This window comes from Ambystoma mexicanum, chromosome 9, assembly GCF_040938575.1.
Source record: "Ambystoma mexicanum isolate Mex_15411 chromosome 9, UKY_AmexF1_1, whole genome shotgun sequence".
NCBI lineage: Eukaryota > Metazoa > Chordata > Amphibia > Caudata > Ambystomatidae > Ambystoma > Ambystoma mexicanum.
In genome coordinates, this window is record NC_090931.1 from 187,138,673 (window position 1) to 187,157,470 (window position 18,798).

At 49.6% G+C, this 18,798-nt stretch overlaps 1 protein-coding gene across 1 annotated transcript in view; it reads left to right on the plus strand.

Annotated features, from left to right (window-relative positions):
- Positions 1 to 18,798, plus strand: part of MPZL2 (myelin protein zero like 2) — a 75,878-nt gene that overhangs the window by 28,272 nt on the left and 28,808 nt on the right. Inside the window, exon 3 of the mRNA XM_069614448.1 lies at positions 16,144 to 16,354. Coding sequence (XP_069470549.1) covers positions 16,144 to 16,354 — 211 coding nt within the window. The remainder of the gene's footprint in view (positions 1 to 16,143; positions 16,355 to 18,798) is intronic.

An 18,798-nucleotide genomic window follows, 5' to 3' on the forward strand; every position in this document is an offset into this window, starting at 1 on the left:
GTGGCAGCAGTGCACCAAACATTAAAATGGGCTTATTTACAAAAAGGGCTGGTAAAGTTTTTGTCCCCCTCTGCCATGGGTCGAGTGCATTTCTCTTATGTCGAGTAGGTAAACTAAGTTACTTGACCCATAGGCCTGGCAGGATTTTAAAACATTTACGAGGCCTGACTATGTTAGCAAAAACAAGACCTGGTCTTGATAATGTTTTTATTATACACTTGCAAGCCCCCACTTCAGCAAACAGGCTTTAGCAAGTAACAATTTTGCTTTGGGGTGTAAATGACGCCCTTGCATCTTGTTGTGCTGCTGTAGACTGGAACCCTTTGTACGTCTGGCCTGAGCAAACAAGTTATATCGGATCTGCATTTGCAGCAGACATGCAATCTCATTATTTGAACTGGTGTTCCCGGAGTGGGACCTACCCTACCCTGCTTAATCTTTAGGGAGTGGTGGCCCTAAAATCTGTCTGCGCCACTACTCCAAAAGGAATTTTAAAGTGCAGCGCAAAGCGTGGTTGGCGAGCAGGCTGCATCTGGGCGGCAGAAGGGTGGCCTATGGCTGTGGGCACGATTTACTTATTTCACAACTGTGCCTTGACTTGGCACAACTGTTTGTCAAGAGATGTACAAGTCTGTGCACGTGGACGAGGCCCATGTCTCAAAATATGGGATCCTGAATAGCCCGGTCTGTTAATTGCTTTCTTCAGGATCTGCCAACAAAGCCTCTCGTACAAGGAACTTATGTGCTTACTATCTCACTCGTGTTCTTGTAACCTGTTCTAACATTGCTACGCCTCTTGTAACCAGTAAGCAGTGCCGTAACGTGTAACTAAGTTCACTCTGATGTAACAGCGCCTCGATTCCCTTGGGCTGCCAGTGTGCTTTAGAAGTATAAATAAAATAAATAAAGCCCACTGTGTTGGCACCATGGTGCATGGACAGGCACATTTCGGCCCCTAGCTGGAGCCAGATTACAGAACGTTTTCACAAGTGCAAAGTTGCACGGGTTTGTCCTGTATTTAAAAAACACTGGAACATATCAGAAGACCATTGCATCATGACAAGTGCAGTTTTGCATGGTATACGGACCAGGGCAAAAATTGTCATGGTGCAAAAAAAGATACATTTTGGATGCATTTGTGCACCAGGGCAAAGTTTGGCTTAGCACTCATAGCATTAGGGCAAAGTTTGCCATGGTGCAAAAAATACAGTGAAAATGTTTTTTTTGTTTTGTTTTCTTGCATTAGTGCAATTTTTGGCCTGACGCTGCTTATACCATACCATACCATTATGGTGCAATGGTTTTCTAATATCTCCCAGTGATTTAAAAATATGGCAAACTTTGCCCTAGTGCAAATACCGTGCAGCTTTGCACTTGCACCAGTGCACACCTTCTGTAATCTGGCCCCAGAAGTCTTGTGCACAGTGTATTTAGTGGACGAAGTAATTTAGCGGGCCCCAAAGCAGCGTCGGGCATTGCCACGGAATTCACCGGAATCATGGGAATTTTAAGGGACGTAGAACCCATGCCATTAAATGAGTGGCCACCTGTTTTTGTAACTTTTCAATGAAAGGGAGTACAATCTATTTTAAAAGGAAGGATTGTTAACTATAACCTGTAGTAAAAGATGGACTTACATGTGATCAAATATAAAATTTGATTATAGTAGTGGGTCCATGCACTGGCGTAGCAGGGGCCCACACACACGATGCAGTGGGCCCAGAAAATGTCCTGGGAGGGAGGCCCCCTAAGTCTAAAAAAACAAATATATATAATGTAAACAGAAAAAAAACAGTTTCTTTGAAGTCGCTCTACCTTCATAATTATTTCTGTTCCGGTTTGGTCCTTAAATGGAAATAATTTCTTTATGAAGCCAGAGTATGTGGCAACTCTCCACCCCATGACGTGGAGGCCTCCAGCTCCTCTGCAGATGACTGGAACAAGCGTTCCTGCTTGCTGCAGGGAGCTGAAGGTCTTGTTCCCTGGACCAACTTAAAGGTAAGGAAATTTATTTTTTGGTGTGTGTGTGTGTGTGTGTGTGTGTATCAATATATATAATGTGCATGATATATGGGTGGCGGCCTGGGTATGCCTGTGTGAGTGTATGGTGAAAGGATGCACACCTGAATGTATGGGTGGCTCCCTGTATGGTGAAAGGGTGCACACTTAAGTGTGTGTGTGTGTGTGTGTCTGCATGTATGTGTATGGTGAATGGTTTGTGCTTGTGTTCAGGGGCACAATGAAATCTACATTTCTGGCGGGGGGGGCCTAACCCTTCAAATGTTGGGAGAGGCGCTAACTTCACTTGCGGTGGGAGAGGTGCAAACCTATTTGTGTGGGGGCATCTAACTTGTTTACACGTTCTAATGAGACTAGTCGAATGCAGCTTCAATGTTACAAGCAGTTAAATCTCAAGTCTGCAAGCACCCACTTATGGACTGCTGTGAGACTGAGCGGTTTGCTGTTCTGTCTCTACCCTTCCAATCATTTCCCTGGCATGCAAGCACTAAACCCACATCACGATTTCAATTGCTTAAAGTATGCATTTGAATGCAGGTGCTAACAGTGAAATTCTTATTGCTGTGCCTTTGTCGACAGCGAAACTCGGTGCCATTTAACTTCTGTGTTCGGTTCTGTCAGGCAATGGCTCTGTAGGTAAGCCAGGTCGAGCCAACCTAGCCCAAACTTACAGGGGCTGGGGGAAGAGGGCTGAAGCCCAGTCAGATCAATGGTGTTGCGTCACTGCTTGTTTTCAGTGCCATGATTGCTTATTAGTAATCTTAATTACTCGTAGACCTATTCTTCCTCGTCCCAGTACTTGTGTATGTGGCACTTTGCCTCATACACAAGTACTGGAATGAGGTAGGGGGACATGGAGGTAATGCCTGACTTAGTTACCTGTAATCTTCATTACTCCTAGCCCCACTGTTCCTCGTCCCATTACTTTCCTATGAGGCAAGGTGCCTCATACGTAAGCAATGGGACAAGGAAGAGGGTTGTTGAGGTAATTCTGGGCAGAGGAGCTGATTTTGGGAATTGGGGCAGGTGGGAGAGGGGATGTGTGGCGGGGGTGGGGTTGGCACAGGGATTGTGCGATAAATCGTAATGGTAATCTATCTCCAGGCTACGCAGGTATGGTATGTGGTATCGGTGGCTAGGGAGGCATTTTGGTGCAGCCAGTCTAGTCATGTCTTAGTTTGGCTTGATAAAGCAGTCATGCTAAGTTTAATTACCTGGCTAGACTGGCATTTGGGAGCTGCCAGTGTAACGGTTTCTTACTGTGGCATTGTATATTTTTCTGGGCATCTGTGATAAAACCACCATGATAATTCTTATTGCTTCGACTGGCATTTTCTGTGCAACCAAAGTAGGTATGTTTAAATGTGGCTTGGCAGGCTTTACTATAATAAGTTATTACGACGGGTCTATATTGTGCAGCCAGTTGATCATGTTTTCATTGTGGTATGGCATTTTTAATAGTAAAGCATTAATTATACATTAATTAAAGCACTAATGCTCCTGTGGACTGTTGGTGACTTACATGGATTGGATTTTTGGATTGGTGTTCTACAAAACAATTGCAAACGCTCTGGCTTTTTAGCCAATTCTTCTTGTGTGCTGTATAATGCATTAAAACACATCTTTCTTCAAGTGCAGTGTGTGCAGCATACCCTTTCAGCAGCACGTTTGTGCATATTGCACTAGCGCTGTAATCTAGGCCGCCCCAGATTGTGGTGCGACCTGTCATTTCTTGTTGGGGTGGAGGCCCCCTCCCACGCATGGCTCGCAGGGGGGCTCCCAAATGTCGTCCTACGCCACTGGGTCAATGCACACTCCAGTCCCTCCGTTATTTCGCAGCCAATCCTTGATGCTTATGTATTACTTTTATTAAACCAGAATGACCAGTCTCAATCTGTTGTGAAAAAACATGCATTTTCGCTGTTGTACTTTTCATGTCGAGGGAGCAGGGGGAAGATTCGGTAGGCAATTTGTAGCACGGGTCATAGTAGGTGTCTATGGAGACGGGTAATCTGGTATTGCCCACTATTTCCGAATGGCAATTCCATTGAATCAATTTTTACACATTTTTTTTAATGTTTTGTCCCACTTTATTATTATAATTTGTTTTCTTTTACCACAAGCTAGCAGATGGTAAAGGTATATTGTACGGTGGGATGGGCGTTGGGGTGGTGGGGTTACACCGCTCACTGTTTGTGATGAAAAGAAAAGCAGCAAATTCGGTGAAAAAATATTAGATGAAAATGCCATACACCGGTCGTCGCAAGAATTGCAGGAGCGTTCCTCTGCTCTCCTCAAAACATCCTGCCCATCCTCCAGCATCTTTACATCCCTCTTGTCTCCTCTGTCTCTCGCCGCTAAATTCCTCATGCTCCGCTCTCCCTTCTTGAACACCATCCTTTCCCTCCACATGCCTACTTTTTCTCTCTCCTGCAGAGCTCCAATATCTGCACTACCAATATGCCTCCCAGCCCTCTGATGCTTGGTTTATTATTAGTTCTGACATCTAATGGATGAGATGCCCTGGGCCACTCCTCCGACGCAGGTATCGCTCCTAAAGTCTGACATCACTGGTGGGCAGTCCGGCTGAATACGTGAAAGCTACGTCTGTTATATTGGATTAAGACGGCCCTGTCACAGCAAAAGCCTGGTAAAGCCACGGTCCCGTCCAGCTAGGGTGCGTCATCGGCTCTGCCATCTTGGACTAAGGCAGCCCTGTCACAGCAAAAGCCTGGTACAGCCACGGTCCCGTCCAGCTAGGGTGCGTCATCTAATCTGCCATCTTGGACTAAGGCAGCCCTGTCACAGCAAAAGCCTGGTAAAGCCCGGTCCCGTCCAGCTAGGGTGCGTCATCGGCTCTGCCATCTTGGACTAAGGCAGCCCTCTCACAGCAAAAGCCTGGTAAAGCCACGGTCCCGTCCAGCTAGGGTGCGTCATCTAATCTGCCATCTTGGAATAAGACGGCCCTTTCACAGCAAAAGCCTGGTAAAGCCATGGTCCCGTCCAGCTAGGGTGCGTCATCGGCTCTGGCATCTTGGAATAAGACGGCCCTTTCACAGCAAAAGCCATGGTCCCGTCCAGCTAGGGTGCGTCATCGGCTCTGCCATCTTGGACTAAGGCAGCCCTCTCACAGCAAAAGCCTGGTAAAGCCATGGTCCCGTCCAGCTAGGGTGCGTCATCGGCTCTGCCATCTTGGACTAAGGCAGCCCTCTCGCAGCAAAAGCCTGGTAAAGCCACGGTCCCGTCCAGCTAGGGTGCGTCATCGGCTCTGCCATCTTGGACTAAGGCAGCCCTCTCACAGCAAAAGCCTGGTAAAGCCACGGTCCCGTCCAGCTAGGGTGCGTCATCTAATCTGCCATCTTGGAATAAGACGGCCCTTTCACAGCAAAAGCCTGGTAAAGCCATGGTCCCGTCCAGCTAGGGTGCGTCATCGGCTCTGCCATCTTGGACTAAGGCAGCCCTCTCACAGCAAAAGCCTGGTAAAGCCATGGTCCCGTCCAGCTAGTGTGCGTCATCTGCTCTGCCATCTTGGACTAAGGCAGCCCTCTCACAGCAAAAGCCTGGTAAAGCCATGGTCCCGTCCAGCTAGGGTGCGTCATCGGCTCTGCCATCTTGGACTAAGGCAGCCCTCTCACAGCAAAAGCCTGGTAAAGCCATGGTCCCGTCCAGCTAGGGTGCGTCATCTACTCTGCCATCTTGGACTAAGGCAGCCCTCTCACAGCAAAAGCCTGGTAAAGCCATGGTCCCGTCCAGCTAGGGTGCGTCATCTGCTCTGCCATCTTGGACTAAGGCAGCCCTCTCACAGCAAAAGCCTGGTAAAGCCATGGTCCCGTCCAGCTAGGGTGCGTCATCTAATCTGCCATCTTGGAATAAGACGGCCCTTTCACAGCAAAAGCCTGGTAAAGCCATGGTCTCGTCCAGCTAGGGTGCGTCATCGGCTCTGCCATCTTGGATTAAGACGGCCCTGTCGCAGCAAAAGCCTGGTAAAGCCATGGTCCCGTTCAGCTAGGGTGTGTCATCTGCTCTCTCTGAACTTCCCCTTGTGGGTGATCGCACTCTCCACTGCCTGGACCGTGGCTGCAATGGCTGCACTGCTTTGGTTAGCTTGCATTTGCAATCCCATCCATGGATAGCAGGCCTGCACAGGTTTATGCATCTGTGCGCACAACAAAACTCTCAATGTGATTGTGGCACAAACGCTGCGGTCTGATGCCATGTAGGTCATCTAGAGGCACAGAATTGGGGAGAGGTCCTGGGGGTCTCCTCAATTTACCCTTTTCTGGGGTTTGCATCATTGAGTGCGAGGCTTGGCCACATCACCCCATTTTCCGTCATCTATAATGGGACTCTGTCACAATGTCCTGGATCTGTCCTCCTCACCAGCAGACAAGAGTTCTTCCAGCAATTGTTCCCGAAGCCCCACGGGCATTGAGGAAGGGGCAGTTCTCAATTCTGCCTTTCATTGCCTTCTTTCCTTTGGTAAGATGCTTTAAGGTGCTTTGAATCCTTCAATCTCCACAAGTGGGGTCTCCCCGATCCTTGCACACAAGTATCCTAGTCTGGCATTGTTGGGTTCCAAGATCCCCTCTAATGTCCCAATGTGGACATCCTGGATTGATTTGTCCTGTCGTTTGCATCAGTCCTAGGGTGCTTTTGATTCTGGCAGAGTTGCTGGGAGACATTTGCTGGGAGATCAAAAATGATGGAACTGAATCATGACACACCCCTGAGCTCAAGGTCTGCCCTGACTCTGTCTCAAAAAACAAAGGGGACCTTGATGTATTCAGAAACCCCTTGCCTTTACCCTCCGCTGCTCTACAGGCTATGGGCGCTGGTTCTGCCACCCTTACGCATTCCTCTTCACACATAGGGCCTCATTACGACCCTGGCGGTAAGTGAAAAACGATGGCGGTAAATGGTTACCGCCATCGTTTTCCGCCAGGTCCGATCATGACTCCTGACCGTAAACTACGATGCCAATAGCGGCATCGTAGTTAACGCTGCCGCTAACTGCGCCAAGGGTGCGCGCACGCGACCGCCCACACCGTACTTAGCGCCATGGCGGAAAGGTACGCAAATGCCGACCCAAGCGGACATGCACCTAACGCCATCACCGAGGCCGCTAAGTACCTTACCGCCATGGTGCAAATAACGCCATCGCGAACCAACCGTAAAGGGCCAATTCAAGTGAATGCAGCTGCCACAGGTGCACAGAAACAGCACAGGTGAAGGCAATACAGACTCAGGGGAGTACAAAAAGAGCACACCCCACCCCTACCCACACCCAGTCACACTCCACAATGATGCCAATACGACTAGCAATGTTGGGGCTGGAGGACCTGATAGCAATGCATGTGCTACTACAACAGCAACAACAACAACAGGCAGCACAGAGGAGACGCAGGAGGAGAAGGAGGGCAAGGCAGGCCCAGCAAGCCCCACCAGCACAGCCAGTGCCACCACGCAGGCAGCCCCCAATCCCACGCATCAGAGCCAATCCAAACAACCTCACTGCTGAGCAGATCCACACCCTGTACCGTTTGGACCGGGACACCATCATCGCCATCGTAGACATGACACACGACGACATCGTCAGCATGATAGAAAGTCCAACCGCCATCCCCCCCCTACTGAAGGTAGTGGCTGTACTCCACTTCCTGGCCACAGGCACCTACCAGCACACAGTGGGGCACCTGCATGGCATTTCACAACCATTATTCTCACGAACACTCATCCAAGTGCTCGATGCCCTCCTCAAGCACACAGACGACCACATCTCATTACCACGGACTGGCCAGGAGATTGCAAACACCAAAGTGGGTTTCCATGCACTAGCCAGCATACCCGGTTGCATTGGTGCCATCGACTGCACCCATGTGGAATTGGTGGTTCCACGTGCCATGGAGGTACCGTACCGCAACCGGAAACAGTTCCACTCGATCAACGTGCAAATGGTCTGTGACTCCAACAAGATCATCACACATTGTTGTGCCCGATTCCCCGGATCAACCCATGATTCTATGGTCCTGAGGAACTCCACAATACCACTCTACATGGAGCGACATGCAGGCCCAAGAACCTGGCTACTCGGTGAGTGCAATGTCATGGAAGTGGGCATGGGAATGACGTACCAGTGCATACTCCACCTGGCAGAAAGGGGGGGGGGATGATGCATACTCCACCTGGCAGAAAGGGGGGGGGGGATGATGCATACTCCACCTGGCAGAAAGGGGGGGGATGATGCATACTCCACCTGGCAGAAAGGGGGGGGGATGATGCATACTCCACCTGGCAGAAAGGGGGGGGGGGATGATGCATACTCCACCTGGCAGAAAGGGGGGGGGATGATGCATACTCCACCTGGCAGAAAGGGGGGGGGGATGATGCATACTCCACCTGGCAGAAAGGGGGGGGGGAATGATGCATACTCCACCTGGCTGTGAGTAACACAGAGAACGGATACAGAGGAAGGGCACTCACAATGCACAAAACCCCTCTGCATACATAGGGTGATGGCATGCAAAACAGGCCATGGCAGCAATGAGCATATACTGGTTGCATAGTGTGAATCAATTAGTGCATGTAGAAGGGAGCCAAGGTAACAGTTCCATGCCAGCCATGGTGGAACATCATGTTCCTGATCAGACAACATGACTGACACATACATTCTCGCCTACATACAGGTGATGCAGCCTATCCCCTGAAGAGGTGGCTCCTCACACCAGTCCGGAACCCGCAGAACCAGCACGAGGAGGACTTCAACCGTGCACATACACGTACTCGTGTGGTCATAGAGCAGACATTTGGCCTCCTGAAGGCACGGTTCCGAAGCCTCAGCAGGTCTGGTGGGGCACTCCTGTATGGCCATGAGAAGGTGGCAAAGATCGTCATGGCATGTGTCATGCTGCACAATATGTGCGTCAGACGGAATGTGCCCCTGCCCCCTGACGCAGAACTGCAACCACCTGACGATGAGGATGTGGAGGGTGCAGATGGGGCGCCACCACATGGAGGAGGCGATGCACAGGAGGGGCGTGCCATGCGCCAAAGTATCATCGACCACTGCTTCTAGCACACACGGCTGGTGTTTATCGCATGGAGACTGCACTTGGGGCACTGTGTGTCTCTGGGACATGCACACTGTGGACTGTACACCAATAAAGCACACATACGCAATGAAAATGTCCACACATTTCTTTTTTTGAAAGAAAAAAGTGTATTGGAACTATGAACTGTCGTGTCACACCCCCTCCCACCTCCCCCCTGCACACCCCAACACACCCCCTCCCACCTCCCACCTCCCCCCTGCACACCCCAACACACCCCCTCCCCCCTGCACACCCCAACACACCCCCTCCCACCTCCCCCCTGCACACCCCAACACACCCCCTCCCACCTCCCACCTCCCCCCTGCACACCCCAACACACCCCATGTAGCTGTCAACAGATGCCTGTGACCGTGTCCACAGGCCGTCACAAGCCCCCTCTCCCGGCCCCCGGGGCACCCCTGGCTGTGGAGCGCAGGTTGCGTCCGGAACGGCGCACGGGGCTGCTCTGCGCAGAACTGGCAGTGGAGGATGTCCCTGGCTGCCCCTGTGCATGCAGCTCCTGTACTGTGTGGGTGAGGTCAGTGACCGCACGACGCAAGCCCGCAAGTTCGGCACAGATGTCCCTGGACATGGCCTGCATGGCATCCCTCAGGGTGGCAGTGCTCTGCGCCACTTCCGCCCTTAGTGTCTCCGTGGCCTGTTCAATGCTAAACCTAGCCCCCACACATTCCGCGGCATGCTCATCCAGCATTGCGGACAGTTGATGCTGCCGTTGAGTGATGTCCTCGAGGGACGGCTGGCCGTGCTGGCCCATGGCCAGTGCAGGTGGAGTGATGGAGGGGCTGGTCCCCTCCTGTGGAGTGTGGACAGGGCATGGGGTGGAAGGCCACTCCTCTGCCTCAGTGTGCCCCTGTGTGTCGCCCTCATGGGGGCTGGCGTCTGAGAAACAGGCGGAATGTAGTTGGTCAGTGGGGCTTCTGACCTCCTGCTCCATGTCCGAGTCAGAACATGCAGCTGTTGCAGCTGTCTCCCCGATGTTGCTGCTGGCCGCTGACCCCCTGCCTTCTGTGGCAGGCAATGTCGGTGGAGGTGGAGCAGCTGCTGCTGGCCTGCTGCCAACAGGGGTGCTTGCCGGTGGGACCTCCGGTATGCCTGCAGTGGGACCTGCTTGTCGTGGGGTCTGCCTCACTGCAGCTGAGGTTGAGGGTGCAGGGAGGTTGTTGTTGGACTTCGCTCTCTTCGGCGCAGGGGTGTCCTGGTCCTCTGGGTGTGATTCTGTGCCTGTGGTGGAGCAAAGGTGGGAGGGCGTTAATGATGGGTCTACGGACTTTTGAATGACAATGGTTGACATTATTTTGGCCAGTGGATGAGGCAGATTTCAGGCAGTGCCATGCAGGTTGTCTCCTTTTAGTGTGGTATGTGGATGCAGGTATGCGGGTGTCAGCAGTGTATGCAGGGTGGTGCTCGCATGTGGCTATGGGCAGTATTGATTTGTGTTGCATTTACACTCTAGGGCAACCTTGTGCTACACATGATTGGACTGCTGTGACTATGGCATGTCTTGTATGAGGCACCTACCTTCATCGCCTGATGTCGGGGCTCCCCTTTCCATCCCTCCAACGCCTTCGATGGATTCCATGCCGATGGTGGTAGCACAGATCTCCTCCCACGGTTGGAGTTTCAGGGGGGATTCCGACCCTCCACCGGTTCCCTGGGCAAGGTTGCGGTTTGCCGAGATGACGGCTCTGACCCGTATGCGCAGGTCATCCCAGCGCTTCCGGCACTGCTGTGGGGTGCGGGGTACGGTCCCCACCGCGCTGACGCGCTCAGCCACCAGGGCCCAGATGGCCTTCTTCTTCCCGATTGCTGTCCTGGTCATTTCAGGGGAGAAAACAACACCTGCGTTGTCCTGCAGGGTCTCCGCTAGCATGCAGAGTTCCTCCCGGCTGAATCGCTCCTGGCGCTGGCGGTCACATGCCTTTTTCACGGATTTTGGCATTTTCGGGAACTTGGATGGGTGGGTGTTTGGTTGGGACAGGTGTCAGGGTTGGGTCTGGTGTTGTTTGGTAGGATGGCGATGGATTGTGTTTTTAAAGATGGCCGACGGGCTGCTTCCCGTTCCGGCGCGATGACGCTATTTCCGGTTTGGCCTTTTACGGCCGCCGCTAATTACGGTGGCCGTAAATTACGGTGGCCGCTACTTACGCTGGCGGAAGGGCACCTTGCTCGCTTAGCGATGCCGGTAGGGGCCTTTTCCGCCATGGCGTTAATTGCATTACCGCCATGGCGTAATGCTTGTGCGCGATGGGTCGTGATGTGGCGCTCTTTACGCCATCGTCCCATGGCGTAAACGCTCATTACGCCATGGCGGTAATGACGGCAGATTACCGCCAGGGTCGTAATGAGGCCCATAGTGTGAATGCATTTCTCAGTAATCAAGGCCTTTTAGGTTGGGCCGAAGCTAGGTGGTTGCATATAGTCGATATATTTGTATTATGTCTCGTGATGCTACCAACAGAGCATAATTCACGGCTCCGGAAGGAGCTCTTACTAAAGGCACCCATCAGGTTAGTGGGCATGGTAATATAGAGGAGTTTCTTGTGACTTTGCTCAATTAACTTTACTAATTGAACTTTCTCATACTTCTATCAGATTGGTTTATTCCTGAAGAAGAATGATTAACTAGCTGATCTACCCGGCGTTGCCTGCGATTGTCTTTTCTTATAGGTACTATTTAGAAATAGCTTAAGGTAGCTTTACGGTTTTTGGAAAGGCTCTGTGAGAAAGGTGAAAAGAAAAACATACTGCATTCCTCATTTTAAAAATGTTTTCTTATAAAGATTACACAACGCAATTTATTGTTCACCTTAAATAGTGCTTCTGCAACGTATAAATGTACATGAGAACAACATGGAGATTCAGGAGCAGCACGATGGGTGACAGGTTGTACCAACAACTATGGACCTAGGGGCGTTGCTGGGGGGGGGGGTAAGGGGGCTATAGCCCCTGATCTTTTGGTTGTAGCCCCGGATAGAATCTCAGGAGCTACAGCCAAAAGACTAGCTAGCCCCCAGTCCCAACAGTTCCGACTTCAGTTTAGCCCCGGGTCTTTTCCAGACCTAGCAACTCCCCTGTATGGACCTAAAGTTCAATATTACTAAAGTGCATTTTCATTGTGAGGCTTGTTTAAAAATATTTTCCTTTCCATTCCCGGTGAAGACTGTCTCTTCAATTACGTTGGGCAGCAATTTTTTTACGCGTAGCCTTGTGCCATTACACAGCTTAGGTGGGTCGAGATTGCAAAGCATCATGATGGGGTCATCCAGCTGTCAGTCGAGGGTGGTGTGGTGGCATTCCCAGGGGGGTCGAGTGAGTTGAGGGATTCGGATAGTTTATGGCTTCGTAGGCATCCATCACTGTATTGATTGGGTTGTACTCCGTAACTGTGCCTGGAAGCAATCTGATGCTAGGGCCTGGACGTCGAGTTTTGACCCTCGTGTCGGGACCGGTCCTTCTAGACCACATTGATGATTCGCTGATTTCAGGCAACTGTCTCATGTGTGAAGGTGCTGAAATCTAGGGCCCGGGGTGGGGTGTCCAGGTGTCATATAGCCAGTAATGTCTGGGGGGGTCCTAACGGGTAACTATGCAGAATTTGGTGCAGATTGGTGAAACTGTATGGAATTGTATAAGGAACAACGCTTCGCCACAAGCGCATTTTCTCGTTTATATATAATATAGATTTGAAACACGTCGGAAGTTTGAACATCTAACCAATTTTATCACACAATGGGGTGACTTTGTCTTACAAACTATTAGAGATGTGGGGAAACATCACTAATAAAAACGGATTGAATGTATCGACGTTTGTTTGCATTGAAGAATAGAATTATACTTTTATCTGAATTATTAAATTTGCTATTTCATATTTTGACAATAGTTTTTAGCCATATTTTTACCTTTACATTATCTTACTAATAACGAATGAGTGCAGTACATTTGTCTGGAAATACAACCCACAGCTACGTTTTCATTTATTTATTTTTTTTTTTTTTTACCAAAGCTCGGTGGCTTCATTTCTGAGAGGGGCGGGGGGCGTTTTCTCACCTTCTCACACGGTCCCCCGCCAAGCTGAGAATGGCAAGTTTAGCAAACGTATTCAGGTTAAAGCTATTCTGGCCGTAGCTTTCCTTCTGTGTATTTGCCCATATTCCTTTGATAATATACTAATTTGCATCTACTAGCACTTACCATCAATGTGTATTTTGGTAGTGCATAGCCTACAGTAGAAAGACTGATCGTTTTTTAACATGCGTTTTTTATTTGCATCTACTCCCCAATGTGGCCAGGCACTGTTTGGCCCTAGAAGTCTTTCTGGTTAATGTCCTACCTCTCTGACCAGAATATGTTTGTACTGATTCTGTGAGGGGCGCCAGTAGACATCTGTATAATATTAAACCTTCTCCTGACACGAGCAGGCTTTTGAAGGAACACGGCATGAAAGCGATTTGTTTTTCAACATTGTGCTGTAGGCTGCATGCAACTTTGTTTCTGGAAGGCTTCCAGCTGCTAGTTTGTACTTGTACAGCTCAAGTCTACTATATTATATAGTTGCCTGTGATTTACGCACACCACACGCACTTACTTACACACACACACTTACTTACACACACTTACTTACACACACACTTACTTACACACACACACACACACACTTACTTACACACACTTACTTACACACACACACACACACTTACTTACACACACACTTACTTACACACACACTTACACACACACACACACTCTCTCTCACTCTCTTATATTATATAGTTGCCTGTGATTTACGCACACCACACGCACTTACTTACACACACACACTTACTTACACACACACTTACTTACACACACTTACACACACACACACACACACTTACTTACACACACACACTTACACACACACACACACACACACTTACTTACACACACACACACATACACTTACTTACACACACACACTTACTTACACACACACACACTTACACACACTCACTCTCTCACTCACACTCACTCTCTCACTCACACTACTTTTTGTAAAAGAGCATGTGTTGAAAGTGGGTTGGTTTGGCAAAACGCTTTCCTGCAGAATCTTGTAGGTCCTACGTTTTATTTTAAAGAAGCTTCACGAGGGTAGACCCAGTGGTCGAAGTGGGTGGGAGCAGTGCTCCTCTACCTTTTTAAGTTGTACTGTTCTGTACTTTTTATTTTAAAAAGAAACTGTTCCGGAATGGTTTAGTTATAGAATACAAGTGCAGGAAGAAGGTGAAAATTGCACTTCAGTGCACTGCACGGATCGTTCCCATACACAGCAGGCCTAAGGGCTGGACTGGCCTATAGGGAACTCTGGAGATTTCCCGGTAGGCCTCTGCGCCCTGGGCCTCTTGTGTGGTATTGCCATATTTTCTCATATGAAAAGAGTTGGGATTGCTGGAAATGTGTAATATGGGGCTACTTTGAAAATGATTTCCAGGGCCTCTTTTGGTTCCCATTCCACCCCTGGCAGGCGCATGTGTTTGGGGGGGTGGGCGGGTGGTTTGGATTGTGCATGGGAGGGGGTGTAGTGAAGGGGTTTGTGGGGAGCGGGGGCAGGCCACCATTGAACATAGTTCCACAACTTCTTTTCGTACACTTCGACCACTGAGTACCCCTTCCATGTGCTTAAAAATGGTTTTAAAAGTTTGCTCATTATCCATTCAATACTTAGACAATATCCACAGTACCCGGGCGTGTTCTTGTAGAGTTGTATAACCACCAGGACATTGTGTGGTCAGAGACGTAGTAAAGACCACCCATGCTGGCTGGGCCCAGTATTTGCCACTGTAATAACACTTCTGTTGGCGGCGGCCGGTAATGGGCAGTATTGCTTGCAAAGCACAATTTCATAGCGTGAGGCAGCCCGCCTCCTCATGGTGGGAGGACTTGCACATCATGGAAACCCTCATACACGCACTCATTCCAAGCTCCACACCCACACACACAGCCATGCAAACACACACACACATTTGTATAAAGCCCTTCACTTTGACTCTAACATTACCTATATTCCAGGTGGCCGGCAGCAGCACGTAGGTCGTTGGCTCGATTTATAAGCCCCCCCCGCCGCCCGTCAGGCTTGCGAGTGTGAGGGTGGGGGCGGGAGTCCACGTATTGATGCCACTCTGGGCTTGCTTGGAGCACAAGGGGGGGGGGGTTAGTCGGGAGCCCATTATTGTCCTGAATTGGCTGTATATCCCAGTGCCCATTGAGGACAGTGAAGGCTGTGATGTCATGCTGGTCCCCCTACTGCCTCTCAAGGGGCTCTGCATGAGTCTGGGTTGTGTCCTGGCCCCTGCACTGCACTGTGCAGGACATTACAGTGGCCTCTCTTATTTCCAAATAATGTAAATAGGTTGAGATTGGTTGTAAAGGCACTGCTGCAAAATGCACATGGGGAAGAAGTCGTGTTTTTAATCACTATTCAATAGAGGGGTGGCGCTCGTGGTCACGAACCTTCACTGGCGAGGCGGGGACTGCTGGTGCAGAAGTGCATTGCAAGGGAAACTTGGGAAATGTGGTGCAGATTGACTGGTACACTCTCAGACAAGGGACCTGGTCGCCTGGCAAAGCCTTACGCTGGAGGTAAAGCCGCTGTGAACCAGGACGGACCTTCTTGTGCCCGCGGCAATGATCTTTTCTGACCACTGAGCCCCCGTCCCTTAGCCTAGTGAGATGGTCCGGTGTGCAAATCCACTTGCACCAGTGATTGGTGTGCAACCAGTGCATGGTAAAACCCCCAGTGAGATGGCAAGGTGGGCAGATGCACCAGCCACAGGGAAGCGTGTAACGGGCAAGCCACGATCTTGAACTCCAGCGGTGCTGATATTTTTGAGTCATTTAGGGGGTGCCATTGAGGTTTATAATAACTAATGTTCAAGTGTCTTGGGGCCATTCGGTGTTTGGGGTGCACGACATTAACAGCGATTATTGCCACTTTTGTGCATGTTGGGCCTCTGAATAATGCATTTTGTTGAACTTGCAGGTGTTCTACTACCACGAACAGCCGTACCCACCTGTGTCGGGCACATTTAGAGGCCGAGCCGTCTGGGATGGAAACATTAACCGAAACGATGCCTCCATTGTGATCCGCGACCTCATGCACTCGGATAGTGGCACCTTCGCCTGCCAAGTCAAGAACCCACCAGATACGTCTGGGTTGGTGGGGGAGATCCAGCTGCGTGTGGTGGACAAAGGTGGGTAAGGAGTATAACGTCTGTGTACACACACGGGGAAAGAAGTGTAGGTCCCTGGTGTGGGACGCATGGAATCCAGATGCTTGGGGCAAACCGCAGTGGGCACGGAATCTGAAATTAGGATTGGGCTAGTGGGTAACTCTAACCACATTCGACAGCCAATTTCCTGGAAGTCCAAGGAGAAGCAGAGATGGAAAAAAAAAAACAACTGTGTCACGGCTGTTGCATGGTCTAGTTTATTTAGAGAGGTCCATGTTGATAAATATGAGCGAGGATGTAGTAAGACTCATCACGTGGGAGATGAAATAAAGGGAGTGTGACAACTTGCACCTAGTCGCTTCTAAAAGCTTTAAGCGCAAAGAAATTGTGTGGAGCGACGGAGCAAAAATTGACGAAATGAGCGAACAGATCTGAGTTTTATGCACAACCCTGAGGCAAATTTTGACGAACCCAATCATTTTTTAACCTTTTTTGTTTTGAAATTGCATAAGTATTTGACAGGCCTTTCCTTTATAAGGCAAAAACAAAGAGGTGATGGCGAAACATGTCTGGGGATGCTTGTGGTCTCGTGCAGAAGGGATGTGACGAAGCAGTTCGGGCTGGACTTCCCCTTTTGGGGTGGGGCCAAGCCTGATTTGCATATGGTCTTTCCCCTTTTGTAATAAGTTGGCAGGCAAAGAACTATGGTCTGGAGGGTTGCCCAGAGCAACGCCAGTGGTTAAGATTCACTCTAAACCTTCCAGCCATCACCTCTTTGTTTTTGCTTAGGCCTTTCCTTTATGCCATCATGTACCGAGGTACTGCCATCCTTCGCTCTAACGCTCCCATCATGCGACGGGTGTTGCTGTTATATCCGCCAAATGAATGCCCATGTCAGGTACTCGCACCACTGCCAAGGCCTGCCATCAAATGTCGGGGTACATTCATCACTAGCCAGTATTGAGTCTGGGCTGGCATGTGGTCTTTGTACTTGAGGGCACATGCCGCTCTACTTGTGCATTCATCGGCATTCTGTGAGGTGTCTTCCATTTACAATGAACCACTTTGTCATGCAGCGGGACGCTTGTCATGATGCCGCCACATCAGCCTTACGGCGTTCCTAAAAATCCCCTCCCATGTACAGCAATCCATATGTTCTAGAGCGGAGGTAGTCCCCAGGTGTCGGGGACTTCAGCCGCTCCCATCACTCCTTGCCAGCATATTCCTTGGGGATCCATAATGGGGGGAGTTGAGCTGGAGCCACAGGTTGCTCGCCCCTTTCTAGGGGCTAGTTGTGTTCCAATGACACGGCTTCTGACAATGGGGGGAAAAAGTCTAAAGGGAAAATCGGTAGGTCTGTGATCCCTTAAGCACTCCCCATTGGAGAGGTCTTCTGATCTTGTTTTGCACATTTAATGATGGTCGGTTTCCTATTATTGTGGGTACCATTCCATACATCCCTGTGATTCAGAGACCGCTTTTGTTGAGAGAATTGCAGCGTCAGCTCTTTTGGTGTTAGTACAAAGCTCAAGGGGCCGCCTTTGGGGGGGGGGGTCTGGAGTTGCACCCGAATTTAAAATCTATACAACTTTATCGCCATGAAACGTCAGCAAAAAATTGGCAAAGCAAACCAATAACAATTTAGCGCGTTGAAACGGTGTTATGGTAAATTCTGGCTGTGTTTCTGGTCTCCGAATGGAAGGTTTGGAATGGATCGCAGCCACTGGTACCGCTCTAGGCAACCCTCGAAACCCTTGTTTTTCAGCCTGCAGCGCCATGACGAAAGGGGGGGGGGACATGCAAATCGGGCTTGGGCCCTACGCAGAAAGGGACCAGCCAGCCTGAGCTTTAGGTCGCATCCCATCTGCACGCATCTTCGAGCATCCGAAGACATCAGTTGGCCTTTGTTTCTGAGGTCTCTATGCACAGCAAGCGTGGAACCCAAGTCTGGAAATAACCATCCCACTTTGGGGGACTTGTACAACAATGATCAGTAATAAATACCACAAGCTAAAACGCGATTAAATGCAAGCACATCTCAATGAAGATGGCCATCCACTGGACCCATGCCAGGTGGGTGTAGGTCAATCTAGTATATTTTTCCGTTCTATTCTGGGAGTTTTCTTTTGTCCCTGTCTAGATGCAGGTCTAACATTCCCAGAATGCAAATCAAAAAGTAATACTCCATGGGGAGTACACCTGCCTGACATTGTTTTATTGATATGAGAGCGCAAAAAAACACGTTTCTACCTTTTTGTGCGCACACAACATGGAAACCCCACGGGACTGAGGGGTGCAAGTGGTGCTTTGTGGATTGTGATTGGCCAAGCTTCCCATAAAATGTTTTTTTTTTATTTATTTTTTTTTTTGCCCATGCTACCTGGGAATTCTTTTTTTTTTAAAGATTTTTATTTTTAATATACCGTTTTTTTCTATTTTTTTAATAGTTTTATTGCATACTTATA